General features: G+C 53.0%; 1 protein-coding gene across 1 annotated transcript; it reads left to right on the top strand.

Moving 5' to 3' along the window:
* Window positions 1-21,066: 21,066 nt before the first annotated feature.
* On the top strand, window positions 21,067-23,207 carry ASCL2 (achaete-scute family bHLH transcription factor 2). The gene is made up of 2 exons (XM_070359721.1): window positions 21,067-22,306; window positions 22,899-23,207. Exon 1 carries the CDS (start codon window positions 21,708-21,710, stop codon window positions 22,287-22,289), a length of 582 nt encoding a protein of 193 aa, XP_070215822.1. The 5' UTR covers window positions 21,067-21,707; the 3' UTR covers window positions 22,290-22,306; window positions 22,899-23,207.
* The last annotated feature ends 4,104 nt before the right edge of the window (window positions 23,208-27,311 follow it).

Raw genomic sequence — 27,311 nt, 5'->3', positions numbered from 1 at the left:
TGTGGCCTCAGTCATCTGCTCTCCTTCACGGCCGTCAGCCTGTGGCCTCAGTCATCTGCTCTCCTTCACGGCCGTCAGCCTGTGGCCTCAGTCATCTGCTCTCCTTCATGGCCGTCAGCCTATGGCCTCAGTCACCTGACCTCAGTAGCCATCAGCTGGACTCACCAGTCCTGTCTGTGGCATCCACTCTCCCCTGCAGAAAGAGGGAGAGGGACTAATCCATTCCAACACCAGAATTGGCCGCTAGATGGGGACACTCAGGATCAACCATGGAGAAACCCTAGAAGCTAGAGGGAGGAAGGGATCTGAGGAAAGATCAGCAAGTATGATAAACTTCCGGGAGCACTGAGGGTGGTGGTGAGCTGCAGTGTGTGTGCGTGTGTGCGTATGTGTGCGTGTGTGTGTGTGAGACACACACGCAGTGTGTCTCTGTTTCCCTCTCTCCATGGATCTGTCTGCAAATCCTCCTTCCCTCAGCCTCCTGTAACTTAGATTTCCACCTCCCCACCTCTGTGAAACCTCGGGCTCAGTTGGAGAATCACCCCCTGACCCCGGGTTAGTTTCACCTCTCTCACAGGTCCCTCACTCCCCACTGTCCGTGTTTGAACACAAAGTCACACGCGCTGTTCCCTGTTCTCTGGGCGCTGACAGCAGGTAAATGTGGTCCCAGTTATCCGCATGGTCAAGAGAGGACCACCTGGAGATACTAACTTTTAACACGTGATTAAATGTAAGTCGCAGGTTTACAGTTACTTTACAGGGTAAAGTTAATATTTTGCCCTTTGTAATTTTTATTTTGCAGGGAGGAACCTCGAAATTGTGTAAATATCCTGCTACTCTCCCCACTTTTACCCACTGCTTTAGCACTGATTGGTGATTTGCACCTACATAAATCAGCACTGCGATGCTGTGAAACGGACTATCAGAGGGGACCCTGAGAGTGTGGGGAGGAAAACGAACACAAGCTAATTGGACAAGAGGAGTCACAGAGCGAAAGAGAAACAGGGGGAGGAAATATTTGAAAACGTAACCAAATTAAGTACCTCAGAAGGAAAGAAGCACAAGAAGAAGCTCTCAGGGGCCAAACAGGATGAAAAGGAAGAAGCTAGATTCTTCCTATCGTAGCGACACAAAGATGAAAGTTCTGGAACGCTCCAGAGTAACCTGAAGATGGCCTGAACGGATGAGCTTCATATCGTTCTTCTCAAGAGCAGCGCTGGATACAAGGAGAAGTCACATTTGGAAAGTGCAGAGGACCAGTAACTTTTCACAGAGGACTTTCCAGGATATCATTATCATTTAAATGAGAAAGTCGAATAAAACCACTTTCAGAGACACCAAACTTCAGAGTATTTAGAATGTTTGCCACAGTAACACCCACTCTGGCAACAAGGTTCTCAAACAATAAGATAAATAAATTCCAGAAGCTGCTGCAAGGGGTGTGAAAGTGGGAGAGACCACGGATCTGCTCTCCATGCCTGTAAAAATCACCAACGGGAATACAAAACAGCATACAAGACATCGCCTCGAACTGTACCAAAACCAAGAGCAACTAGAAATTCATGGGTCAGGAATGTGCCAGGCTTCCCTGTGCTAAATTCTGGACTCAAACAGAGACCCTGGTGGAGGTTGTTGAAGTGAATAGACAGACATTTCTTGTAGGAATGCCTTAATATGACAAAGATGTCAAACCTCCTGAAATTAACCCAGACTTATCCAGTGCCACCCTGATTCACATCTCAGCTGGAAGTTTGAAACACTCGGTGCACTTACTCTAATGTGGATTACCGTTCAGTTGCTAGGTCGTGTCTGACTCTTTGCGGCTCCATGTCTAGGTCGTGTCTGACTCTTTGCGGCTCCATGTCTAAGGCGTGTCTGACTCTTTGCGGCTCCATGTTTAAGTCGTGTCTGACTCTTTGCGGCTCCATGTTTAGGTCGTGTCTGACTCTTTGCGGCTCCATGAACTGCAGCGTGCCAACCGTCCTTCACTGTTTGCTGGAGTTTGCTCAGACTCACGTCCACTAAGTCAGTGACGCCATCCAACCATCTCATTCTCTCTCACCCCTCTTCTCCTCTTGCCCTCAGTCTTTCCCAGAATCAGGGTCTTTTCCAATGAGCCAACTCTTCCCATCAGGTGGCCAGAGTATTGGAGCGTCAGTTTCAGCGTTAGTCCTTCCAATGAATATTCAGGACTGATTTCCTTTAGGACTGACTGGTTTGATCTCCTTGCAGTCTGAGGGACTCTCAAGAGTCTTCTCCAGCTCCATAATTTGAAAATATCAGTTCTTTAGCACTCAGCCTTCTTTATGGTCCAGCTCTCACATCCATACATGGCTGCTGGAAGAACCATAGCTTTGACTGTATGGACATCTGCCTGCAAAGTCATGTCTCTGCTTTTTAATATGCTGTCTAGGTTGGTCATAACTTTTCTTCCAAGGAGCAAGGGTCTTTGAATTTTGTGGCTGCAGTTACCGTCTGCAGTGATTTTGGAGTCCAAGAAAACAAAGTCTGGCCCTGTTCTCACTTTTCCCCATCTATTTGCCAAGAAGTGATGGGATCAGATGCCATGAGTTTTGTTTTTTGAACGTTGATACTGAAGTCTAAAGGTCCATGAGTAGGTAGATCAGCTTTGAATAAAAAGGACAAGAAAGAGGGACTTGCCGTGTCTGATACGAAGGCAACCTGATGGAGCCTAATAGGAAAACCCCAGACGGCATGGGATTGTCACCCAGATGAAGCTGGAGAATAGAAAGCTTGCAGAAAGACTCCTGTGTACATTTACTCCATGCTTAAATATATTAATCTGTTCATGACAGTCCTTTGGGGAAGGGAAAAGCCATTAAATAGGAAAAGAAATCCATTAATTTTAATGGTAAAAATTATAATGTGTTTCATCCTAACCTGATAAATTCCAAACATTCACAGATAAAATACCAATAAGGCATGAAGATGAATTAATTTGAATTATAAAGAACACAAGGATTTTAAAAGTTTGTCAACTTAAAAAAAAAAATCTGCTGGGACTTTGATCGAGACTGTATCAGATCTATAGATCAACGTGCACCCAGGCGGAACGATATGGCCAGGCCGCATAAGCCTCGGTTGGCCTCGGACAGCCAATCCCCAGCGGCCCCCGCCAGCGGGCCACTGCCCGCGTCATCCCAGCAGCGTGGTGTGCCCGCGCCCGCTGTGCGTCGGGACTGGGGGTCGGTGCAGCGAGCCCTTCCTCCTGGGACATGGGGCGTGGCCAGAAAGGCGGCCGCCCCCTGCCCCATAATGCCCCGCTCCTTTGTGGGGAACCTGGTTCTAAATCATTAATAGAGGACCTGCTTCTTGGTCCCGGCTTCGTGCAGATGCAGAGCAGCTCCCTCGATGCAATCTATTGAAAGTCAGCCCTTGACATGAGGGTTTGTAGAAAAAGAAAGAAGAAAAAAATGAAAACAAAGCAAAACAAACAGAAAAAGAAGATTAAAAAAGAAAAATTAATGAAAAAAAGATTAGATCAATGTGGGGAAAAATAATATCTATTGGATCTCCTAATCCATGAACATAATCGTTATGATTATACAGTGGAAGTGACAAATAGATTCAAGGGATTAGATCTGATACATAGAGTGCCTGATGAACTATGGATGGAGGTTCATGACATTGTACAGGAGACAGGGATCAATGCCATCCCCGTGGAAAAGAAATGCAAAAAAGCAAATGGCTGTCTGGGGAGGCCTTACAAATAGCTGTGAAAAGAAGAGAAGTGAAAAGCAAAGGAGAAAAGGAAAGATATAAGCATCTGAATGCAGAGCTCCAAAGAATAGCAAGAAGAGATAAGAAAGCCTTCCTCAGCAATCAATGCAAAGAAATAGAGGAAAACAACAGAATGGGAAAGACTAGAGATGTCCTCAAGAAAATTAGAGATACCAAGGGAACATTTCATGCAAAGATGGGCACAATAAAAGACAGAAATGGTATGGACCTAACAGAAGCAGAAGGTATTAAGAAGAGGTGGCAAGAATACACAGAACTGTGCAAAAAAGATCTTCACGACCCAGATAATCATGATGGTGTGATCAGTGACCTAGAGCCAGACATCCTGGAATGTGAAGTCAAGTGGGCCTTAGGAAGCATCACTACGAACAAAGCTAATGGAAGTGATGGATTTCCAGTTGAACTATTTCAAATCTTAAAAGATGATACTGTGAAAGTGCTGCACTCAATATGCCAGCAAATTTGGAAAACTCAGCAGTGGTCACAGGACTGGAAAAGGTCAGTTTTCATTCCAATCCCAAAGAAAGGCAATGCCAAAGAATGCTCAAACGACCGCACAGTTGCACTCATCTCACAGGTTAGCAAAGTAATGCTCAAAATTCTCCAAGCCAGGCTTCAACAGTACATGAACTGTGAACTTTCAGGTGTTCAAGCTGGCTTTAGAAAAGGCAGAGGAACCAGAGATCAAATTGCCAACATTCGTTGGATCATTCAAAAAGCAAGAGAGTTCCAGAAAGACATCTACTTCTGCTTTATTGACTATGCCAAAGCCTTTGACTGTGTGGATCACAACAACTGTAGAAAATTCTTCAAGAGGTGGGAATACCAGACCACCTGATCTGCCTCTTGAGAAACCTGTATGCAGGTCAGGAAGCAACAGTTAGAACCAGACATGGAACAACAGACTGGTTCCAAATAGGAAAAGGAGTATGTCAAGGCTGTATATTGTCACCCTGCTTAGTTAACTCATATGCAGAGTACATCATGTGAAATTCTGGGCTGGATGAAGCACAAGCTGGGGTCAAGATTCCCGGGAGAAATATCAATAACCTCAGATATGCAGATGACACCCCCTTATGGCAGAAAGCAAAGAAGAACTAAAGAGCTTCTTGAGGAAAGTGAAAGAGGAGAGTGAAAAAGCTGGCTTAAAACTCAACATTCAGAAAACGAAGATCATGACATCTGGTCCCATCATTTCACGGCAAATGGATGGGGAAACAGTGGAAACAGTGGCTGACTTTATTTTTGGGGGCTCCCAAATCACTGCAGATGGTGACTCTAGCCATGAAATTAAAAGACACTTGCTCCTTGGAAGAAAAGCTATAATCAACCTAGGCAACACACTAAAAAACAGAGACATTACTTTGCCAACAAAGGTCCGTCTAGTCAAGGCTATGGTTTTTCCAGTGGTCATGTATGGATGTGAGAGTTGGACTGTGAAGAAAGCTGAGCGCCGAAGAAATTGATGCTTTTGAATTGTGGTGTTGGAGAAGACTCTTGAGAGTCCTTTGGACTGCAAGGAGATCCAACCAGTCCATCCTAAAGGAAATCAGTCCTGAATATTCATTGGAAGGACTGATGCTGAAGCTGAAACTCCAGTACTTTGGCCACTGGATGCAAAGAACTGACTCTTTTGAAAAACCCTGATGCTGGGAAAGATTTAAGGCAGGAGGAGAATGGGACCACAGAGGAGGAGATGGTTGGCTGGCGTCACCGACGTGATGGACATGAGTTTGAGCAAGCTCCAGGAGTTGGTGATGGAGAGGGAGGCCTGGAGTGCTGCAGTCCATGGGGTCACAAAGAGTCGGACACGACTGAGCAACTGAACTGAACTAAAGTAGGTTTGTCATGGCTCTTCTTCCAAGGAGCAAGCTTCTTTTAATTTCGTGGCTGCAGTCACCATCTGCAGGGATCTTGGAACCGAAGAAAATGAAATCTGTCACTTTATTTTATTTTTGTAGATTTGGTCAGATTTTTTCAGATGATTATGGTTTCTATGAATTAAAACATTTCGCTCTTACTTTCAGTTGCTTTCTTTCTCTTGCCACATGGCACCAGCTAAAACTTTCAGAACAATGTGAGACAGCAGTCTTGACAAGAGACATCCTTGTCTTATTCTTGACCTTAGGGAGAAATCGACCAGTTTCCTACCATTAAACTTGAGGCCTTTATTAGGCTGAGGAAGTGTCCTTTGATTCCTAGCTGCTGGCACTTATAAAGTTATGAATGGCTATTGGATTTTGTCAGATGCTTTTTGTGAATCTATTGAAATAATGACATGGCTTTTACTTTTAAATTTAATGTTGTCACTTAATTGGGTTGATTATGTTGAACAAACTTGCATTTCTAGAATTAATCCCCACTTGTATTGTTGGATTTGAGTTGCGAAGCTTCTCTTTAGATTTTTTCGCCTCTTATGTTCATGAGGAATATCTGTAGTTGCTTTTCTTGTCTTCATCTCTCTTTGGTGTCAGTACAATGCTGGCTTCACAGGATGAATTGGCAAGTATTTCATCCTTTTTCATTGTTCTCAGTGAGTTTAGGTAGAACTGGTTGTATTTCTTCCTTAAATATTTCAAACAAGTCACCAGCTATTCTATCAAAGCGTGGAGTTTTTTTGAACAGTAAGTTTTTTCCCTTAACTACAAATTTAGTTTACTAAATAGATATGAAGCTACTTTGGTTATTTCTTTTTGAATTAATTTTGGCAGTTTGTGATGAGTTTGTTATTTGTGTGCAGAAACACAACTCATTTCTGTATGTCGATTTTGTATCTGGCAACTTTGCTGAATTTGTTGATGAGTAATAACCATTTTTTGTTTTGTTTTTGATTTGTGGATAGGGTTTTCTATCTATAAATTCAGGTCATTTTCAAAAAGTAGCAGTTTTACTTCTTTCATGATTGGATGTCTTGATTTTTTTCCTGCTTGACTGCTCTGGCTAGGACTTTCAGTACTTCGTTGAACAGGGCTGTGGCAGTGAGCACCCTCTAACCCTGATGTTCGGGGAAAGGCTTTCATCTTTTCATCACTGAGTATGATGTTAGCCATGGGATTGTCATATGCGGACTTGACTATGTTGAGATGTGTTCCTTCTATACCCACTTTGTTAGGAGTTTTTTTTTTTTTATCATGGAAAAATGTTGAATTTTGTCAAGTGCCTTTTCTGCATTTATTGAGACAAGAATATGATTTCCATCCTTCATTCTGTTAATGTGATGCATCACATTGATTGACTTGTGTGTGCTGAGGCGCCCTTTCACCCCAGGGATGAATTCCATTTGATCACAGTGTACGATCCGCGTAATGTGTGTTGCGTTTTGTTTGCTAGTATTTTGTTGACAATTTTTGCCTGTACATTCCTCAGCAATATTGACCTGAAGCTTTCTTTCCTTGTAGTTTCCTTATCTGGCTTTGGTATCAGGGTAATGTGATCTCGTAAAATGAGTTTGGGATTATTCCTTCCTCTTCAGTTTTTGAAAGATTTTGAGAAGAATTGGCACTAATTTTTCTTTAAATGTTTAGCAACTTTCACCAGTGAAACCCTCTGGTCCTCTGTTGGGAGGTTTTTGATGAATGTTTTTAATCTCCTCACTCACGTGACTCTTAAGATTTTCTGTTTCTTCAGATTCAGTGTCAGTGGGTTGCATCTTTCTAGGAATTTGTTCATTTCCTCTAGAAACAGTGACGTTGCTCAGAGTGGTCTCCTGTCGATCTTTGGGTTTCCGTGGTCCCAGCTGTAACGTCTGCTCTCCCTTTTGTAATTTTGTTCATTTGGATCCTGTCTTTATTTTTTTTTTCCTTGGCCAGAGGTCTGTCAATTTTTCTTTATGCTTTCAAGAACCAATCCTTAGTTTCATTAATCTTTTCTATCATTTTCCTATTCTTTACTTCATTTATCTCTGCTCTAATCTTTACTATTTTCTTCCTTTTGTTAAATTAGAGCTTAGTTTTTTTTCTTTTCTATCTCCTTGAGATGTACTGTTAATTTGGGGGGAGACTTTTCTTTTTTCTTAATGGATGTGACTCCAGGTTTCTTTTGATTAGTTCAGCACAGAATATCTTTTGAAATCTGTACCAATTATTCATTGTGGCTTAACAAATACCCCAAAGCTTAGTGGCTTAAAATAATAAATTTTTTATCTCACAGCTTTTTTCGGGCAAGGAAACTGGGCGTGATTCAGCTGGGTGCCTCTGAATCAAGGATTCCCATGGGGCTAATTTTTTCCTTTTCCTCAGGCCCCAATAGGGCTTATCTCGGCAGAGCATTGAACTGTTACTAATCCTATTTTTATTTAAAATTTATATTTTAACTTTCATGAATTTTTAACTTGAATTTGTATTTTTTAAAAAGTACTGCACTAAGGTGTTGTTATCTTGATTGACGAGTCTTTTGCTCCCTTACGTTACTGACTGAGGCAGTGCCTCACTCACCGCATCTTAGACTCAGCCCTGGGTGTGTCTCGCAAGATAATCAGGGCCTCTTGAGCCACTATCTCTCAGAGCACTGTCTTACTTTTAACACGTTTGTGTCTTTATATTGGATGTGTATTTCTAAAAAGCAGCATAGACTTAGATGTTTCTTTATTGTCCGTTATGACAACATCTGCCTTTTAACTGGGATATTTAGACCATTTACACTGAAGGTTATTGTTGATTTGGTTAGGTCTGTCATCCAACTGTTTGTTTCCTTTTTACTTACCTGCTCTTTGCTCCTTTTTCTAGCTTTAAAAAAATGAATTGAATGTTGTAATTTTAATTATGCTATTAGTTCCTGGCATCTAATCTTAGACTGGCTTATTAACTAATATTGTTGGCTCATTAACTATAACCTTCATGGTCTTATTTTAGTATTTGCTTTAGGATTTGTAGTTTATATCTTAAATTTATAATCTGCCTTCAAGTGATATCATACGACATTACACATAGTGTGAGAGCTTTACAAGAAGCTCTTCCATGCCCCCTCCGCCCTTTGTACTATTGCTGTCATGCAATCTACTTCTGCATATCTCACAGCCCACACCATGTTACCATCATTTTTGTTTACACGTTGACTTATCTTTTAAATTTATTTTTATTTTGGCTGTGCTGGGTCTTCACCAGGGCACGCAGGCTTTCCCCAGTTGTGGCTCGTGGCTCTCTAGGGGTGGCGTGCAGGCTTAGTTGCTCCATGGCATGTGGGATTTTAGTTCCCCAACCGGGGACTGAACCTCCACCCCTGCACTGGAAGGTGGATTATTAACCACTGGACCACCAAGAAGCTCCATGACTTAGCTTATTTGTTTTTAGATATATTCAGGTAGTAACAATTTACATGTATTTACTCATATAGTTGGGCTTCTCAGGTGGTGCTAGTGGTAAACACCTGCCTGCCAGTGCAGGAGGTGAAAGAGACTCAGGCTTGATCCCTGGGTCAGGAAGATCCCTTGGAGGAGGGCATGACAACCGCTCTGGGTATTCTTGCCAGGAGAATCCCGTGGACAGAGGAGCCTGGTGGGCTACAGTCCACGGGATCACAAAGAGTCAGACCTGACTGAAGCAACTTAGCTCACACACACTGATATAGTTACCATTTCTGATGCTCTGCGTTCTTTTGTGTACGTCTATAATTCCATCTCATATAATTTTCCTCCTGCATGAAGGATTTTTTTTTTTTTTTTTTGCTGCCCCATTTGTCACATAGGATCTTAGTTCCCTGACCAGGGATTGAACTCATGTCCCATGAATTGAGAGAGCAGAGCCACTGTGCTGCCAGAGAATTCTCATGAAAGACATTCTTTAATATTTGTCTAGTGTAGTTCTGCTGGCGATGAATTGTTTCAGCTTTTAAATGTCTGAAAAAAACTTTGTATCTCTGAGTTTTTGCAAAATACTTTCACTGAGTATAGAATCCTAGGTTAATAGATTTTTTCTCTATATATTTAAAAAATTATATTATTGCATTGTTACTACTGAGAAATCTGTATTTTCTTTATTTTTATGCCTTTATGAATACCTTATTTCCCTGATTTTTTCTTTTTGGCCATGCCACATGGCATGTGGAACCTAGACCACAAGGGAAGTCCCCAGTGGGTGTTTTAAAGTATAGATTTTGTTATTATTCAGGCATAGCAAGGCCAACAGAGCCGAAGATGACCCTTGAAAAGACAGTTACAGTTTCTGAGAGGAGGGGGCAGGACGGGATGCTGGGGCTGGGTCAGGAGGCAGAGGGAGTGGAGAGAGTGGGAAATGTGGAGAGGAGCCTCTGCTGTGGTTTCTATGGACGGAGTTGGAAAGGCTGGATGAACAGGCTTAATGTTGGCTGGTTTTAATAATTCCAAGGTGCTCTGGGGTACAGGGGCTCCCCTGGCTGTCTGGTTCCTGATCTGGCATGACGAGGGCAGGGGCTGGTGGTCCTGAGCGTCAGAGCCCTATAGAGGAGGTGGTGGGTCTGTGCTCTGCCCAAGACGGTTTGCATGTCTGGCTTTTATCTCTAGGAGCCAGCCCCTCCCAGGGACGGGCAGTCTCTCCAGGGTCCCTGGAGCCCCAGGACGTCAAAGCACCAAATATAGACTAGAAAATGCAGTATTACAACGCAGCTTGGTGCTCCCTGTCCAGGCCTGTTGTGGCTCAATATGGTAGCATGAGTCACGCATGTGTTCAGCATTTGAAACGTGGCCAGCCCAATGTAAGTATAACAAAATACACATCTGATTTCCAAACTTGATGTGAAAAGAAATTGTGAACTGTCCACTTAATGGTTTTCATATTGATTATATGTTGAAATGTTATTCATTTGCATATATTATTAAAATTCATTTCTTTGTTCCTTTTTTTTTTAATGTGGTTACTAGGTACTTCAAAGTTACATTGAAGGTTCACATTATATTTGCCTTGGGTGGCCTGTGGCTCTTCTAACGTGTTTCCATGGGGACTTCACAGCCCTGGAGGTGGGAAGGACTTTACACCCCTCTTCCACACGGGAACACCATACTCTTCTCTCCAGAGCAGGCTTTGAGTCTGTTCTCCCAGCTGGGGTGTTTGAGTCAATGTGACTGATCACTGGGAGCTCAGCTTCCACACGATCCTGGGACGTCTGGGAGGGTGTTTCCAGTGAGGCTGGCATTGATTTGTGGGTGCAAGAGAGCAGGCGGCCTCCCTGTGGGGTGGGCACCATTCTGTCCAGTGAGGCTGGACCAGAACACAGGTAGAGGAAGGAGGGCTCCTCTGCTTCCTGTCTGGTTTCTCAAACTGGACACTGACCTTCTGCCTGCAGAGGTCCGAGACCTTCAGACTCGGGCTAAATCTCACCACTGGCTTTCCTGGGTTGCCCTCTTACAGATTGCAGATGGTGGGACTTCTCAACCCCCATAATCAAGTGAGCCAATTTCCCAAGATAAATCTGTATCTCTCATGGTTCTCTTTCTCTAGAGAACCCTATTAATAACAAAGATCTGGGTACTGAGAGTGTTTCCAGAGGGTACAGAATGTTAAGAGTGAATTTTCTGAATTCCAGGTTTCTAGGATCAGTTTTCTAACCTGATGGGGTTTAAAGACACCAATGGCTCTATTTCCAGGCAGAGTGAAAACACTGGCAGTCCATGATGGGATCTGGCAAGAGAGATACTCAAAGTATGAATATCCGCACCCTCCCCATCAACCACTCACACGAAGCAAGGAGCTGCACTGCTCTTTAGGGGAGACTTTCGAACACCTTCGGGAAACTGGAGAATGTCGTGACCTTGGCTGGTGTCTCCTGGTGCCTCTGGACAAAGTGGTTCAAGAAAAGTGTGAGTCTGAGATTTCAAATTCCCAGCTCAAGAGTCTCATAAATAATCTTAGAGATAATCTCAGAAAATAACCGCATAGTCATAAATAATCTCACAAACAATCATAAAGAGCTTCTGTGTATGGCCCGAGGAAAGCCTTATCTCCTTCTGCTGCAAGATTGAGATTACTGAAGCCACATGCCCGATCTCATCCTGACTCACCATGTGAACTGAGCTCCCAGCCTTGCAGGGTGTCTATGGTTAAAGTAGGAGGACCAGGAGACTGTGCGGTGGGGTGAGGACATGTGGGAAGATCCTGGAGGAAGGAGGGGTCCCAAGCCCTCAGATTCTCCTGAGTCCTCTTTGCCAGTGGAAGCAGCCTCTCCAGCCCCAGTGAGTGGGAACCTTCCCAGCTCCATCTGGAGGGGCTGACCCTGCATTGCCTGGGGAGATGCTAACAGTCCCCTGGAGACAGTTGCCATGGAGGATGCTGCTGCTTCTCAGGACCCACCCTCACCACCTCTTGGCTTCTAGACCCATAACTCGACTCCAGTCCCAGCAGGTCCCCAGAGGCGAGGGGCAAAGTGTGACTCAGGACGAGGTGTTCTGTGCTCCAGAGGGAGCGGAGTTTTCTGATCTATGCAGACAGAAGCTGAGGGGACACGAGAGACAGATGCTGAAGGTGTAGGATGCTGGAGGATGAAGTCTGTGGGACCGAATTTGTGGACACGAGCCTCTAAGCGGAGATTCTGGATCTCCTGCTGCCGCTCCGGAGAAGGGAGTGCGGGTGGGGCTCTCACTGTTTGTTTTGCTGCTCGGCTGAGACAGGGGCCAAAACATGGCCTGTCACGATGGCCTGAACCGGAGGTGGCCTGTCTCCCTTGTTCAAAGGTTTGGGGACATGGGATGTGAGAGTGGGTTTGTCGAGTAAGACCTGCCCACCCTCCTGGGAGGGCCCAGAAGACCCTCTCAGCACGACTGTGGGGAGCACACCCATGGGGAGCCCCAGCACCCCCAAGGACCATATCCTCAGAGGGCTGCATCCTCTGCCATCCAGACCTCGTGGTAGGAGTTGTGGTCACTGAACTGGGAAACCTAAGTGAGCAGGGGCACTGGGCCCCAGGGTGGCAGGGGCCTAGTGGGGGCACTCGCTGCCGAAAGCAAGGTGGGCACGGCGGCGGGCATGACCATCAGGGGCAAGGCAGTGGCCAGGACAGTCGGACTGCGCTGACCCACGGTCTTAGCTGCTCGGCCCTGGTGCTGGTGTGGAAGCCTGCCGGGTTCTTATCTGGATAAAGAAGAAGTCATAGGCCGAGTGAAGCAACATCTACCTGAATCATCAAGACAGAGGGTCATGGCCACTCAGTGAGGCCCCAGGCTTGAGCCAGTTTTCAGACCCAGGACCTTGAAGGAAGGGGAGGCCAGGGCCCCTTGAGGACGGACCCAGGACACCCCTGGATGCTGTCGGTCTTTCTCCCAGCCTTCCCCAGAGGACCTGCCGCAGCTCACAGGTGACTGTGTGCCAGGGAAGAGGAATAATGAGAGTTTCCAGGGGCCCCTAGACTCTGGCCCTGAACCCATACCCACTCCAGGAGACCCAAGCCTCCCTGGGGACCCCCCAGTCAGATGGGCCCCTGGAGGTCAGGGGGTCAGGGCCGCTTCAGCTCAGGTCTGTCCATATCAGGCTCACCGGAAGGCACAGCTGGAAGAGAAATCCTCAGCAGCTGGCAGAGTCCTCACATGGGTTCCCTGACTGTAGAGGAAGGGCTGTGATGGGGGGAAAGGCCAAGGGGAAACCCCTAGAACAGCGTCTCCTGACGAAGACAGCACAGCAGCCAGCATCCCTGGTTGGGCTGCAGAGGTCAGTGCCTCCACCCAGGACTTGAAGGCTGGAGGGGTGGAGGGGCGGTGATTCCCACGGCAGCCCATTCTATTTGGCTTTCGAAGAAGACAGTGGGTCTTGGAGAAATGACAGCGGGTGCTCTTAAGCTTGATGAGGTGGTGACTTCAACTGTAGCTGCTGTATCAGACGTGCTTTCACTGCTCGAGCAAATTCACACCTTCCCTAGTGCCCAGCATGCAACCCCGGATCCGACAGGCGCCTCTCCCTTCATCCTTGTGCCTAAGGCCCAGCAGAAACAGTTTGCTTTTACCTGGAAGGCCAGCAGTACACCCTCGCTGTCCTACATCAGGGGTGAGGCGACTCTCTAGCCCTGGGCCACAGCTGAATTCACAGGGACCTTGGTTACTTTCCCTCCCACAAGACATCACACTTGAGCACTACACGGATGGCATTTTGCTGATTTTTGAGCCTATCGAGCAAGAAGCAGCAACTACTCTAGGTTTACAACATTTGTGTATCAGAGGGTAGGAAATAAAACCAATGAAATTTCAGGGGCCTTCCATCTCATTAAAATTTCTAGAGAGTCCAGTAAAGTGGCAAGATATCCTTTCTAAGGTGAAGGATAGAGTATTTCATCTGGTCCCTCCTGCAACCAAAAAAGGAGACAATGTAGTCCTCATCTGGGTGTGTTACTCCGGCCCACTGACTGACTAGACGATTGCTGGGTAGGGTGGGGGCTCTGCTACAGGTCTAGGCTGTGCACTCCTGGAGTCACTGGGTGGGGTGGGGGCTCTGCTACAGGTCTAGGCTGTGCACTCCTGGACTCAAGTGATCTAGCAGATCCAGCGGTCCCGGAAGTGTCAGGGCAGAGACAGATGCTCTTTGAGTCTTTGGCAGCCCCTAGAGATGAATCGCAGGGCAGGCCCTTAAGATTTGGGAGCAGGACTTTGCCATCCGCCCTAGAAAACTGCTCTCCTCTTGAGGAAAATCTCTGGGCCTGCTACTAGCCTTAGCAGAGACTGAACACTTCACCACAGGTCACCAAGTTACCACGTGACCTGCTCATCATGAACTGGGTGTTATCTTTATCTGACCCACCAAGCCAGAAAGCTGGCTGTGCAGGGCAACACTCCACCATCCAATGGAAGTGGCATGTAGCTGAGCCTGACCAAGCAGGCCCTGAAGGCAGAGGTTAGTGACCTGAAGAAGTGGCTCAAATGCCCATGGCTCCCATCCCTGCTACACTGCCTTCTCTCTCCCTGCCTGAACCTATGGGCTCGGGGGGAGGGGGTGGCTTCCTAGATCTACCAACAGAAGAAGAAGCACCTCAGTCTTGTTTACAGATGGTCCTGTGTGATATGCAGGCTCCCCCCACCAGAGGCAGACGTCCCTCAGGGACATGGTGAAGGGCAGTCCTCCCGGCGGGCAGAGCTTTGGGCAGTGCACCTGGTCCTGCACTTTGCTTGGAAGGAGAAATGGCCAGATGAGTGGTGATAACTGGACTCATGGGCTCTGGGCAGTGGTTTGGTTGGGTGGTTAGGGACTCAGAAGCAACATGACTGGAAAATCGGTGACAAGGGAATTTGGGGAAGAGGTATGTGGATTGGCAAGAACCCTGAAAATATTCACATCCCACATGAGTGTTCACCAAAGGGTGAACTCAGCAGAGGATTTTAGTAACAGAGTGCACAGGAGAACCATCCTGTAGATCCCAATCAGCCTCTTTCCCAGCCACCCTGTCATCGTGCAGTGGGTTAAGTAAAGTGGCCTTGGTGGCAGGGATGGGGGCATGCATGGTTCCAGCAACATGGATTCCACTTACCAAGGCTGAGTGTCCAACCTCCCAAGACCAACACCAAACCCCAGAGGGGCCAGCCAGCTACCTGATTAATTACACCGGCATGTAACCGAGCCGGACGCTATGGGGACTTCCTGGAAGACAGCCCTCCACTATGTCTTGTCTGCAGAGAAACTTCAGCCTCCCAAACCTTCTCTGAGTTCCAAAGAGTAAATTTAATCACAGAAGTCAGAAAATGCGGAAAGAAAGGAAAACAGTCAAACAAGACAAAAAATACTAGTTTAGCCATTAAACAAAGTTAAGAACCTTGAGTTCCTCCTTCAGGGCTGTACATGATATTCTGAGCCATGTCCTTTGAGCTGCTTTGCAGACACTGAAATCCCCACCAGGTGGAGGAAGTTAACTGCAAACTGCCCACCAGCACAGAGACCCCAGATGGGTTGGAACCAGAGGGTGGACGATGTTGGCTCTGATTAGCGCATCACCAACCAATCAGAAGAATGTCCATGAGCTGATCACCCACCCCACAGCCTCTCTCCCTTACCCTTCAGGGAGTTCAGGCCTTTTGAGCACCAGCTGCCTGGACTCCTTGCTTGGCATCTGCAACAGACACTACACTTTTCTTCACCACAACCGCGTGTCAGTAGATTGGCTTTTCTACTCCCAGGTGAGTGGACCCATATTCAGCAACAGGACTGTTTTCATCATGGCTCCCCTGGTAGCTCAGTTGGTAAAGAATCTGCCTGCAATGCAGGGACCCCAGTTTGATTCCTGGGTTGGGGAGATCTGCTGGAAAAGGGATAGGGTACCCACTCCAGTATTCTTGGGCTTCTCTTGTGGCTCAGCTGATAAAGAATCAGCCTGCAATGCAGGAGACCTGGGTTTGATCCTTGGGTTGGGAAGATCCTCTGGAGAAGGGAAAGGCTACCCACTCCAGTTTTCTGGCCTGGAGAATTCCAGGAACCGTATAGTTGATGGGATCGCAAAAAGTCAGACACGGCTGAGTGACTTTCACTTTCATCATGGAAGAGACAGTGTTTTCTTCCTACTGGGACAGACACCCATGCTGGATACGGCTTTGCCTTCTCTGCATTCAGTACTTGTGCCGAAGTGAATCACAGAATGCCTTATCCACCTTGTGGTATTCCACACAGCGTTGCTTCTGATTAGGGAAGAAAGGGTGACAAGGGGCCCCTGCCTGTGGAACGCACCACGTTCCCCACCATCGTGAAGCAGCTGGCTTGCCAGGTGGTGGAATAGCCTTTTGAAGACTCAGTTATAGCACCAGCAAGGTGGCAATGCCCTGCGGGCTGGGGCGGGTTCTCCAAGAGGCTGCATGTGCTCTGAGTCAGTGTCCACGGTACGAGCTGATTCACAGCGGAGACTCCTGGGATGAAGGGGTGAAGAGGCAGTGGCCCTGACTGTGATACCAGTGGCCCACCGGCGTGACGGTTCCATCCTGTCCCTGAGACCGTGCACGCTCCTGCTCAGAGCTCTCAGTTCCACCAGGAGTTAAGCAATGAGTCCACTGAACCGGAAGTTAGGGCTCACCAGCCACTTCGGGGTCCTCGTGTCTCAGAATCAACAGGCAGAGAAGGGACTCACTGTGCCGGCCGGGGGGACTGATCCCGGAGTGGGAGGCTTGGCCGCTGCTCCCTCCTCACGGGAGGTGAGGAAGCGCACGAAGGCACCGGGGGTCTGGGATTGAGGTCAAGGTGAGATGACAGCAGCCCGACCCAGGCAGGACCACTGATGACCCGACCCGCTAGGAGCGATGGTTTGGGTCCACCACCAAGCACAGAACCACAGCAAGCTGAGGGGCTGAAGGCACAGGGAGCACGGAGCAGGCGGTGGGAGAAGGTGCTTACGATTACTGGCTACAGCCTCACGACCGTTACAGAAACCAGAACTGGAGCTGTGGTATTTATGTCCCCCTTCTGCTACGGTTATTGTTCAGTCACTAAGTCGTGTCCAACTCTTTGCGACCCCATGGACTGCAGCACGCCGGGCTTCCCTGTCCTTCACCGTCTCCTGGAGCCTGCTCAAACTCAAGCCCATTGAGTCGATGATGCCATCCAACCATCTCACCCTCTGTTGCCCCCTTCTCCTCCTGCCCTTCTGCTGTAAGTGTCATGGAACCAAACAAACTTGGGTTTGCTCTCCTGTGTGCAGTAGAGCCAATCTACTGACAGGTGGTTGTGGTGAAGGAAAGAAGTGCAGATTTATCGCAGGTGCCAAGCAACGAGTCCAGGCAGCTAGTGCTTAAGAGGCCTGAACTCCCTGAAGACTCATAGGGTGAGGGAAGGGAGTGATGAGTGATCGGGGTGAGTGATCAGCTTGTGGACGTTCTTCTGGTTGGTCGGCAGTGAGGAAATTGGGAGGCGATATCAACCTTTGATTCAAACAAGCCTGGGGTCTACCCGCTTGCAGGCAGCATGCAGTCAACTTCTCCTGCCTGATGGGGCTTTCAGTACCTGCAAAACAGCTCAATGGACATGGCTCAGAATACCATCTGCAGCCCTGGAGGAGCAACTAAAGGTCCTTGACTTGAATGGCCGCACTATTCTTTTGTCTTGCTCAAATGTTTCCTTTCTGCGTTTTCTCATTTCTCTGATTCCATTTAAAGTGTTTCCACACAGGAAGCAGGGAGGAGACGTGGCGGGGTGTGCGGGGAGGGAGGCTCCGTTCTGGGAAGGTCCCACTGGGTCCTGCTTGGTGATGCAATTGTGCATCTCTGTTTGTCTCCTGTCTTCTCCTCTCGTCATGTGACATACGATGCCCTGACTTCGAGTCACAGCATTTAGGCCTGGGAATTTACACCAGTGTTTAAGGATGTCGGGAGAGAGGCACACCCCCAGGCCTCCTCGTCCTCTTCTGGGGCAGGAGGGCATGTGCTTTCGTTTGTCGGCAGGACAGCTGCACACATGAGGCAGAACTATGACCTTTCTATTGTTTTTGTCTGGAGCTCAGGCATGGATTCAGGAGCTGGGTACAGGTGCCGCATTGACAAGGGGTGGATGTGTGATGATCAGTTTTGAGTGTCAACCGGCCCAGCCCACAGGGGCCCAGATTAGACTTTATTTCTGGGTGTGTTTCTGGATGGGGTGAAGATTAGAATCAGCATCTGCTGCAGTGCGGACCAGCATCACGGAGTTCGCTGAGCGCTTGCACGGAACAACTGATGCGGTGGGAGGAATTCACCTTTCCTCCTCCGTCTGGCTGCTGGAGCTGGGACCGGCCAGCTCGCCATCTCCCGCCCCTTCCCTGGGGCTTACACCACCGGCCCCCAGGTTCTCAGCTCTCCACACTTGGATGGGATCCCCCAGCACACAGGCTTTCTGGGTCTGCCTCCTGCAGATGGTAGACGTGGGGCTTCCCGACTCTACCATCATGCGATCGGGTTCCTCGTCATAAACTTCTTGTTACACGTTATCTGTTTCTCTGGAGAATCCCAACTGGTCATTGGTGGGTATGATGCTTGATGTCTGGAAGTACTTCATGTCCCATGGCTCCTGCCCACCCTACTGAATTCCAGAAGGTTCTGGACTCCCAAGTGACCTGGGCACACAGGTGGGACTCCTGCACGAGGGCTTCAGGACAACCTGTGGGCTTGGAGAAGCTGCTGGCTTGGCCCAGACTGGCTACCCGCCTCCCACCTGTGCCCTGACCCAGAGAATGCACTTAGGCAGCCAGGGAGGAAGGCCCTGGAGGGGTGGATAGGGAGGTGGGCAGCAGCCCTGGGCCGCAGGAGGAGTGAGGAGCCCAGGCCAAGGCAGCTGGCAGTCAGTCCTGCTCGCCCTCACCCAGGCATGGAGCTCACCCAGCCTCTGCCGAGTCCAGTTCTGCCCCAGAGAAGGGGGACCCAGAGCCTCTCTGGGCCTCACGTGTCCCCAGGGTGCCCCACATTTTCAGGGTCTACACCCCAGTCCCATGGAGCCCATGATTTCAGAGTGGGCAAGCACTCAGCCTTGGTCACCCTGGAGCAGGGGTTGGCATGTCCCCCTGGAGCAGCAGGACACCGGGCTGCTGGGACCTCTCAAGGTCAACAGCAGAGCTGGGCCTGGACTGCTCCCCTGTCGCTCGGCCACCGCCCACTCCCGCAGTGGCCAGCTCCTTTTGATCCTCTGTGCTGGACGTGAGGTCCCCTTAGCGAAGCATGGTCACGCATGGCCTGGGCACGGGCGGTGCCCTGTGGACACAGAGAGAAGGGTACCTGTCTTTCCGCGTGGAGCTCTCAGATGGACACCCAGGATGAGGGGCACGCTGAGCACAGCACGGCGCAGAGGGATTCAGACAGGGCTCTGGTGACGCGGCCTCAGAGCTGAGCGTGAGGCCAGCGCAGAGCGGGGCCAGGCTTAATCCCCAGGCCCGGCCGTGACCCAACTCGCTGGGGTAATGACCCTCCTGCAGTGGACAGGCGGGAGGGGGCAGAGCCAGAGCCCAGGAGGCTAGGCAGAGGCCCCGAGGAAGTTCAGGCAGGGCCCTGTTTGCAGGACTTGGGAATTCTCCTTGGCACCCTTGCCACGGGCAGGCAGATTCCTATCTGGCTGGGGGTTTGCCAAATAACCCTCAGGGAAGGAGGGGGCGGCTCTTACCAGAGAGGGGGCGCAGAGGCCAGCCAGGCCTTCTGCTCTGAAGGGACCTGATTCCTATCTGGATTGCTCCACTGGCCAGAGGTGTGACTGTGGACACATTCCATGTCCTTTCTGAGTCAGCTTCTTCCTGAGAAACAGGGCCCCACACCCACCTGGCTCCTGGCAAGTGCTAGACTCCAGGTCACTTCCTACAGGAGGCAAGCCGACCAGACTTGCCAGAATCCTTCACGGGGACAGGAGCCAGAGGGCGCCACCAGGCAAGCAGGAAACCCTCGCCACCGTGCCCCGCGGGGTCCTCGGGAGGCGCCCCAGCCCCCTACCCCTTTCCCATGCCAGCACAGTAAGTCTGCTCGAGGTAGCTGGGCCCGCCCCTTACCCCCGCCCTCCATTCCCGGAGGTCCTGGCCCTAAGGGTCTGGTCACTTTTCGGGAAAAACCTGCTGGGTATGGCCTCCCGAGGGCACAGCCATTTGGCTGGCCTTCCCAGGCCGCGGGGCAGGACAAAACTCTCCCATTAACGGCGCACGTCCAAAGTCCCTGCCCCCTCAAACCCCGAAAGGTACGCCCGTCGGTCAGGGGGAAAGGCGGCTGCCCCTCCCCAACTTCCCCCACCGGCCAATCCCAGCGCGGGGGTAGGTGGCCGGTGCTGGCACTGAGGGAAAAGGGTCATGAAGGCGGCTAGACATCCACGGGTGAGCGGCCGGAGGGAACCGGTCCAAGAAGGGAGGACGATTTCAGGGGAATATGGAAAGCAGAGGAAGCTTCGAGAGCGGGGCGGGGGGAGACGGGCAGAGGGGAAAGGCAGGCGGACTGCCCCCCGGGGTCCAAAGCGGTCTGAGCAAATCTCCAGGCCCTTCGCCTCAAAGACGCGCAAGGCCGGGGGCAGACTGTGTACGTGGCAGGGAACTGGGGGAACGCACCCCAGGAGCCAGACCTCCGGCCTCCACCCCACCCCAGCGCGCCACTTCTTAAGCCCCGCCTTGGCGGGAAGACGGAGTGGCCCTCTCGCAGGCCCCGTAGAATAACAGGTGGGCGCCCGGCCAGGAACAGGTGCGCGTGGGAGCGCGCGCCCACCCGGGTGGCGGGGAGGGGCCGGGCGGGGCCGCGCGGGCGCCAAGCTTTGTTGGAGACGCTCCGGGAGCCACGCGTCTGGCATACACGCTTCCTCCCAGGGGCCGGGCGTGGGGCCGCGCCCGCCGCGATTGGCCGAACGGGCGGCCCGCCATTGGCTGAGGCTCCCCCACGCCCCTCGGCCTCAAGGGGCGGAGCGTGGGTGCCGGCTGCCCGGCGCGTGCTGCCCCCGGGGGTCTCACGCGCCTCCAGGCTGGCTGCGCAGTGTAGGTGGACACACCCTACCCTCAAAGGCGGACGCGGCGGGGGTCGTACCCAGGACCTGTGAACAGCAGCTTCGGGGAGTGGGGGGCGGTGCGCACGCGGGGCCCGCGGACTGCATCTTGGGGGCGCACTGGGCACCTGCTGGGAACAAGGACGCACTGGGGGCCTGCGGGCTGTGCCTGGGGGACTGGGTGCGGTCTTCGGAGGCTCACGGCTCGGTCTTTGCAGACTGTGCGCCAGGGGTTGGGCGAAGCGTGGCGCGAAGGGGAGGCAAGGGAAAGAGGGCGTGAGAAAGGAGGCGGCGGCGCGGAGGAGGGTTATCTATATATTTAAAAACGCGCCGCCTGCGCCGCTCAAGGAAGACCTGGCGAGCGTCTGACAGCACGCGCGAGTCACGAGCCCCCCACGCTCCTCGGCGCGCACTGCCCGCCCTCTCTCGGCCTCCTGCGCCTTGCTGTCCCCGGACCTCGGACGACCTGGGGCCGCGTACCCGGGGGAGTCTTGGCAGCGCAGTGCCCGATCTTCGTTGAGACTTGACCGGCGTTCCTCCGCCCTCGGTTCCTTGCCCTCCACCTTCGTGCGGCGCACAGAGACTGGGGGAAGCGCGGGGCGAGTGGATGCAGACGCGATGGACAGCCGCGCACTACCCCGGCCCGCGCCCCCGGCGCCTGGTGTCCCGGGCTGCTGCGCCGCTCGGCGGCGACCGGAGTCCCCAGAGCTGCTCCGCTGCAGCCGCCGGCGGCGGCCGGGCGCGGTGGACCCCGGCAGTGGAGCGGCGGCCGTGGCGCGGCGCAATGAACGCGAGCGCAACCGCGTGAAGCTGGTGAACTTGGGGTTCCAGGCGCTGCGGCAGCACGTGCCGCACGGCGGTGCCAGCAAGAAGTTGAGCAAGGTGGAGACGCTGCGCTCGGCGGTGGAGTACATCCGCGCCTTGCAGCGCCTGCTGGCGGAGCACGATGCTGTGCGGGCCGCGCTGGCCGGGGGGCTTCTGGCCCCGGCCGTGCGCCACCCCCTGCCCCGCGCTCCATCGGGGACCCCCGCCACCGCCGCCTCGCCCTCCTGCGCCTCGTCGTCCCCTGGTCGTGAGCACAGCTCGGAGCCCGGGTCCCCGCGTTCCGCCTACTCGTCGGACGACAGCGGCTGTGAGGGCGCCCTGAGCCCCGCGGAGCGCGAGCTGCTCGACTTCTCCAGCTGGTTAGGGGGCTACTGAGCGCCCGGCCCCGCAAGGTAGGCTCCGAGAAGCGGGAAGGAGGGAGGGCTGGAGGGAGGGCGGCTGGGCGCGTGGAGACAACGGCCTCGCTGCTCGCGCTCCCGAGAGCCCACGAGGCCCAGAGCGACGGCCTGGATTTCGCTCCCTCTTTATTCCTCCCCAGACTTCTTCAAGCCTGTGCAAGACTAGCGTTTGTTTGTCCGGGATTGCAAAACTTCCCCCTCGCTGCTCCGCCGCCGTAGGGGGAGCGGGGAGACGGAGGGCTGGGGCGGGTGAGGCCCCGACTGTTTGCGGATCTCGGGGCAGACTAGGGCGCTGGGAGGCGGAGAGACTTTGCATTGCAAATTGCGCGCCCGGCCCGGTGGCAGAAATGAGTCGGCGGGGCGCGGAGCCCTGACTCACCCCGGCTCCGAGCGCTCGCCCCGCCCGGCGCCCGGGGCCGGGCCACACACCGAAGCCGAGGCTCCCACGGAGACCTGGGCTCCAAAACCCACCCAGAGAACGAAACTGCCGACTCCGCTTGTGGGGGTGGGGGAGGGCCGGGCTGCGTGGGGTCTCCGGGGCCGGATCCCGCACTAACGCACGTGCCTGCCCCCTCTTCCCTCTCAGCGGCGGGGAGCGCGCTCACCCCTGCGGAGCCAGCCGGTTGGAAAGGCTCCCGCCTCCGTGTTCCTCGTTCCGCGGGCCAAGCCACCACCGAGCCAGGGATCCAGCCGACGCTCCCCGCCATCCAGCCTGACCCAAGGCTAGTGTGCAAGCGGTCCCGCCTGACCTCCTCCTCCCGGCGGCAGCTCCTCGGACCCCAGCCACCCTGTCCGCAGAGACCTTCCACTGGACTGGGGCTGCGGAACCGACACTTGGAGGTTTGAAGGGGAGAGGGCTTTATGACGACGCAAATTATGTTTTTTTTTTACCAACACATGGACTTGAACTGCTCAGGGACACTGGCGGTATGAAGGCTTATTTTTGTACAAAGAACCCTTAGATTTAGAACACAATAAAGACTGTTTATTCCCTCTTCCTGGAAGTTGTGAACCTGGCTGAAATCTCCCGTGCCACAGCCCTTGGGCAGAGTCCCTGGTGGGCGTCCCCTTTCAGCTCTGCCAGCTGTGGAGAGACCAGCCTCAGGAAACCTGTTTTAGGGGAGGTGGATCTATGTATAAACCGGTGCTGTGTATCAGTGGTGGTGGGGGTACCCGCTCCATATCCCTGAGGCCCCCCGTGATCCAGGTGAGGGTCCCCGTGTGGGTGGGAGGGTGGTGGCTTCAACCCTGGACCCAGAAGGCCCACATCTGTGGTCACGTCTCCCTGGACCCCGCGCCTCTGTCTGGGGGTCCACCTGGCGGCCGCCCTGCCAAAGCAGTTCATGGGCCCGGGCGGGCCTGGGGCTCCCGTCAGGCGTCGGGGCGCTGGAGGGTGGTCCAGACAGGGCTGCCTCACAGCTGGGACGCTGAAGTCTGCAGGCTGCTGACTGGGATCAGGCTCTGAGGCAATGCCCAGCATAGGGCTCAGCCCAAGGGGGTCCGACCAGTGGGCCCCCAGGCCGACCCTCTGTCTCGGGGTCCAGGTTGCTGCTGTCAGATCCCCGCTGTCCGCCGCCAGCTGGGTGACCCCGGGCAGGGCTCTCCACCTGCCAGTGGGGGAACCTACAGTTGCAGGAGGACGGTGGAGAGGTGTCTGGCCGTGTCCAGCCCACCATACTCGGCCCTCCGCTGCCACGCCTGTGGCTGCTGGCCACGTGTGCCCTGCAGGCTGCAGAGGCCTGGGCCCTGCCCACCTATTTGCGGGTGGGGGCTGTGAGGGCCTCCTCTGAGAGGAACAAGGAGGCCCCCCCAGGCTTCCCAAGCTCAGAGGTGATTACTCAGCCCTACCTTTGACCAGAGCCTCGGCGGCTTTGAAGTCTCACCCTGCCCAGAGCTCTCTTTTATTGCACGGGTGGGGGTGGAGCCGACCGGGATCCCCCAGGCTGCTTTCGGATGCTGAAGGCACCCCTTCCTCCTGCGGGGAGTGGTTGGGTCATAGCCGTTGGAACCTGGGCAGGTTGGGGCGACTGGTGTTGGCAGAACGGATGTCTCCCGGGTGAGCAGGGTGACAGGCTGGGTGGGTCTGACGAGGCTCAGGCTTGGCGGGGTCAGCAGAGCAGCTGTGGCTGGGGACTGCGGGGCCAGGAGTGACCTGGCCTCGTCCAAGGGACAGACGAGGCGTGTTATGTGGCCACCCGGCAAGGGCCAGCCTGCAGCCTTCCCCAGGGTCCACAGCGTGGTCAGTGACCTCACCGAGCCTCTGGCTCCGGCCTCTGCTGGGTCTCCTTACCTTGACCCAGGGAAAGGCATGCAGCTCTCAGGACCTGGAGTGCTGGTGGGCAGGGTAGTATCACACATGGGCGTTGGCTGGCAGGGGGTAGAGGGGACGCACGGGAGGGGCAGGCCGAGGGGGACTGGTGATGAAACTCTGCCAAGGGTAAGAGCTGCTGTTTTTGTGCTTCTGTTTTTACGGAAAATCCCAAGCACGTGCAGAAGTTCCAGAACTTCCGCCGGACATGTTCTCTGCGCCAGGCACGGAGGATGCGCTGGTGCCTGAGGAAGCCTCACCCTCATGGAGCTGACGTTCTAGCAGGGCACACAGGCTCCATCTAACCCACAAGTGACATTGTTGTATCAGGCGTCCAGCATCCGGCCTGGTCAACGATGGACACGCCAGATGTGGGAGAAGGCTCTGAGAAGCCCCCATCACCAGCACCAAAGACTGAACACAAACCCCTGGCTGTCCGTGCACCGCCCCCCAACCCAGACATCATACGGTTCCACCCGTAAATTCTCCAGATGAGCTTCCAGGGGGAACCCAATACCTTGACCCCCACAGATGAACAACAGCTCTTTTCACTCTGTCAAACACCCAGTCAGTGGCACAGCCCTCTGACTGCCTCTGTTTTCCACGTTTGTGGGTTTTTTTGACTGCCCCACGCATGACTGTGGAACTTCCCTGACCACGGGTAGGGCCCGTGCCCCCTGCGGTGGAAGCACAGAGTCGAGTACTGAACCCCTGGGAAGTCCCTGGTTTTTATAATAAGGATCCGGTGCAGATCCGCACTGGAGTTAAGCCTCTCATGAGCATCCCATCCCCAGCTGCTTCACGAGGAAGCGAGGCCATCCGTGTCCCAGCGTTGCTGATGGCACCACGCCTGCGGGTGCCCACTGGGTACTGGTCCTGCATCTCCTGTGACTGGAGGGGGTGGCTTGGAAGCAGAGGCGTGATCGACTCCAGTTTGGTTTCTGGTTCCTGCACTTCAGAGCATGTTCCTGGCTCTGCATCCCATGCGGTGACTGATCACTGGTTATCTGGGCAGGCTCATTTTTAAGAGAAGAGTGGGCTGTGTTTGACCAGGCAGAATGACAGGTGCCCACATGGGCACTGGCCTGCCTGCTCACCCTAGGCAGAAAGCGCCCTGTCCCCCGCCAGCCGTCAGTTACCGGGTGCCGATCGCTGCCCTCTTTACAGAGCCGGAAGGCACAGCTCTGAAAGATGAGGTGCTGGAGGTCATAGAGCCTGAAGGTGACGGGACCTGGGACTCAAACAGGGACGGCTTCATTCCTGAGTCCTTGCAGTGGCCCCCTTCCAGGAGGGCGGGGCTGCCTGGGGCTGTCCTGGGGGGCACACTTAGCAATTCTGTGTTCCAGACCAGCACGTTTGCTCAGGTCCCCACCCTCAGCTCCGTGGTGGGGGCAGCAGGGCTCTCCTGGTGGCCTGTAGCCCAGGCCTTGCCCCCTGCTGGAGGTCGGAAGCCGATTTTAGATCCAAGCAGCCTGGGGCTAGGTGGGGACCCCCACTGTGGTGTGGGGGGAATGGTGCCTTGGGGTAAAGCTGGGTGGGACCGGGGGAGTCTTTTCTAGGGGTGGGCAGGTGGGGGGGTGGGCAGGTGGTCTGGATGGCCACAGCCCCCGGGGGCCCTCTGGGGGCGCCGTGCCACGGGGGGTCAGGATGTTGTCTTTGTTATTTGTGACAGTGGTTTTCCTGAGGAACCCTGCTTTATAGTCCCAGGAGGCTCCCTGTGGCTAAAACTCACCCAGTCAGAGAATGGTGTGTCCCTGGAGGCCACCCACATGGGGCCACCCTCTCGGACGGTGGAGGCCAGCATGGGTGCCTGCTGGCCTCGCCTGCTCTGCCCGGTCCCACGCCTGATCATTCTGGAAACTCCAGTGGGCACCTTCTCTGTGTCCAGGTGCAGCAGCACCCAGGGAGGCCCTGCCCTCGGGGGACCTGTGTTCTGGGCACGGCACTGCCTGGCCCTTGGCGGACACACGGGTTCCGGGGGAGCATCAGGGGCCCTGGGTGTTGTCGGGGTCGTGTAGCGTCTCGGAGCCGTGCCCCTGAAACGGAGGCTGCAGTCCTGACCTCGCAGAGCTGTCGCCTGTCCCGTGTGCTGGGGCCAGTGCGTCCCGAGAGGGGCAGTCGAAACCTCCGTGGTTCCTGCCTATTCCAGGGCAGCCCCAGCCTGGAACCCCCGGCCCAGGGCTGGCTTCCTTATCTGCGGGGCCCTCCTGCAGAGTGAGATCACAAGACACCCTTGTTCAAATATGGGGGGAAAGTGACGCTAAAGGTGTGGAAATAGCTTTTTCCTTTTTTCCACGGCCTGTCTTGACGTAGTGTTGCAAACTTGCTATTTAATGCCGTTCAAGTAAAGAAAGTTAATACTTTGTTGGCATGAATTTTTATACCGTGCAATGCTAGTCTTAGATGTAGAGATAAGCGCGTTAACTGCCACGCAGAATCACCGAAACGACGCCACTGAAATACTGCAGCGTGCACATCATTTTGCTTTTACGGAACAGCAGAGACGCTGGAAAAACTAGATGCCCGCGTTCTACCTGCACCTGCTCCCAGCAGCTGTGGCCGAGCAAGGCCTGAAAGGAGAAGATTCTGGGCTCACCCGTCCCCGCTTTCGTCCTGTGGTTGTTTTCTACCTGAGCGGTGGCCGGTGTGGGCGGTCACTCGAGGAAGGCGGGATGGTGGGTGCCGTGCGCG

This window comes from Bos mutus, chromosome 22 (assembly GCF_027580195.1).
Source record: "Bos mutus isolate GX-2022 chromosome 22, NWIPB_WYAK_1.1, whole genome shotgun sequence".
Lineage (NCBI taxonomy): Eukaryota > Metazoa > Chordata > Mammalia > Artiodactyla > Bovidae > Bos > Bos mutus.
The sequence above is the reverse complement of the archived record's forward strand: the minus strand, read 5'-3'. Positions and strand labels throughout refer to the sequence as shown.

Bases quoted from the DNA above. Each gene is read 5' to 3' on its own strand.
- ASCL2 (XM_070359721.1), top strand. From the start codon at position 21,708: ATGGACAGCCGCGCACTACCCCGGCCCGCGCCCCCGGCGCCTGGTGTC.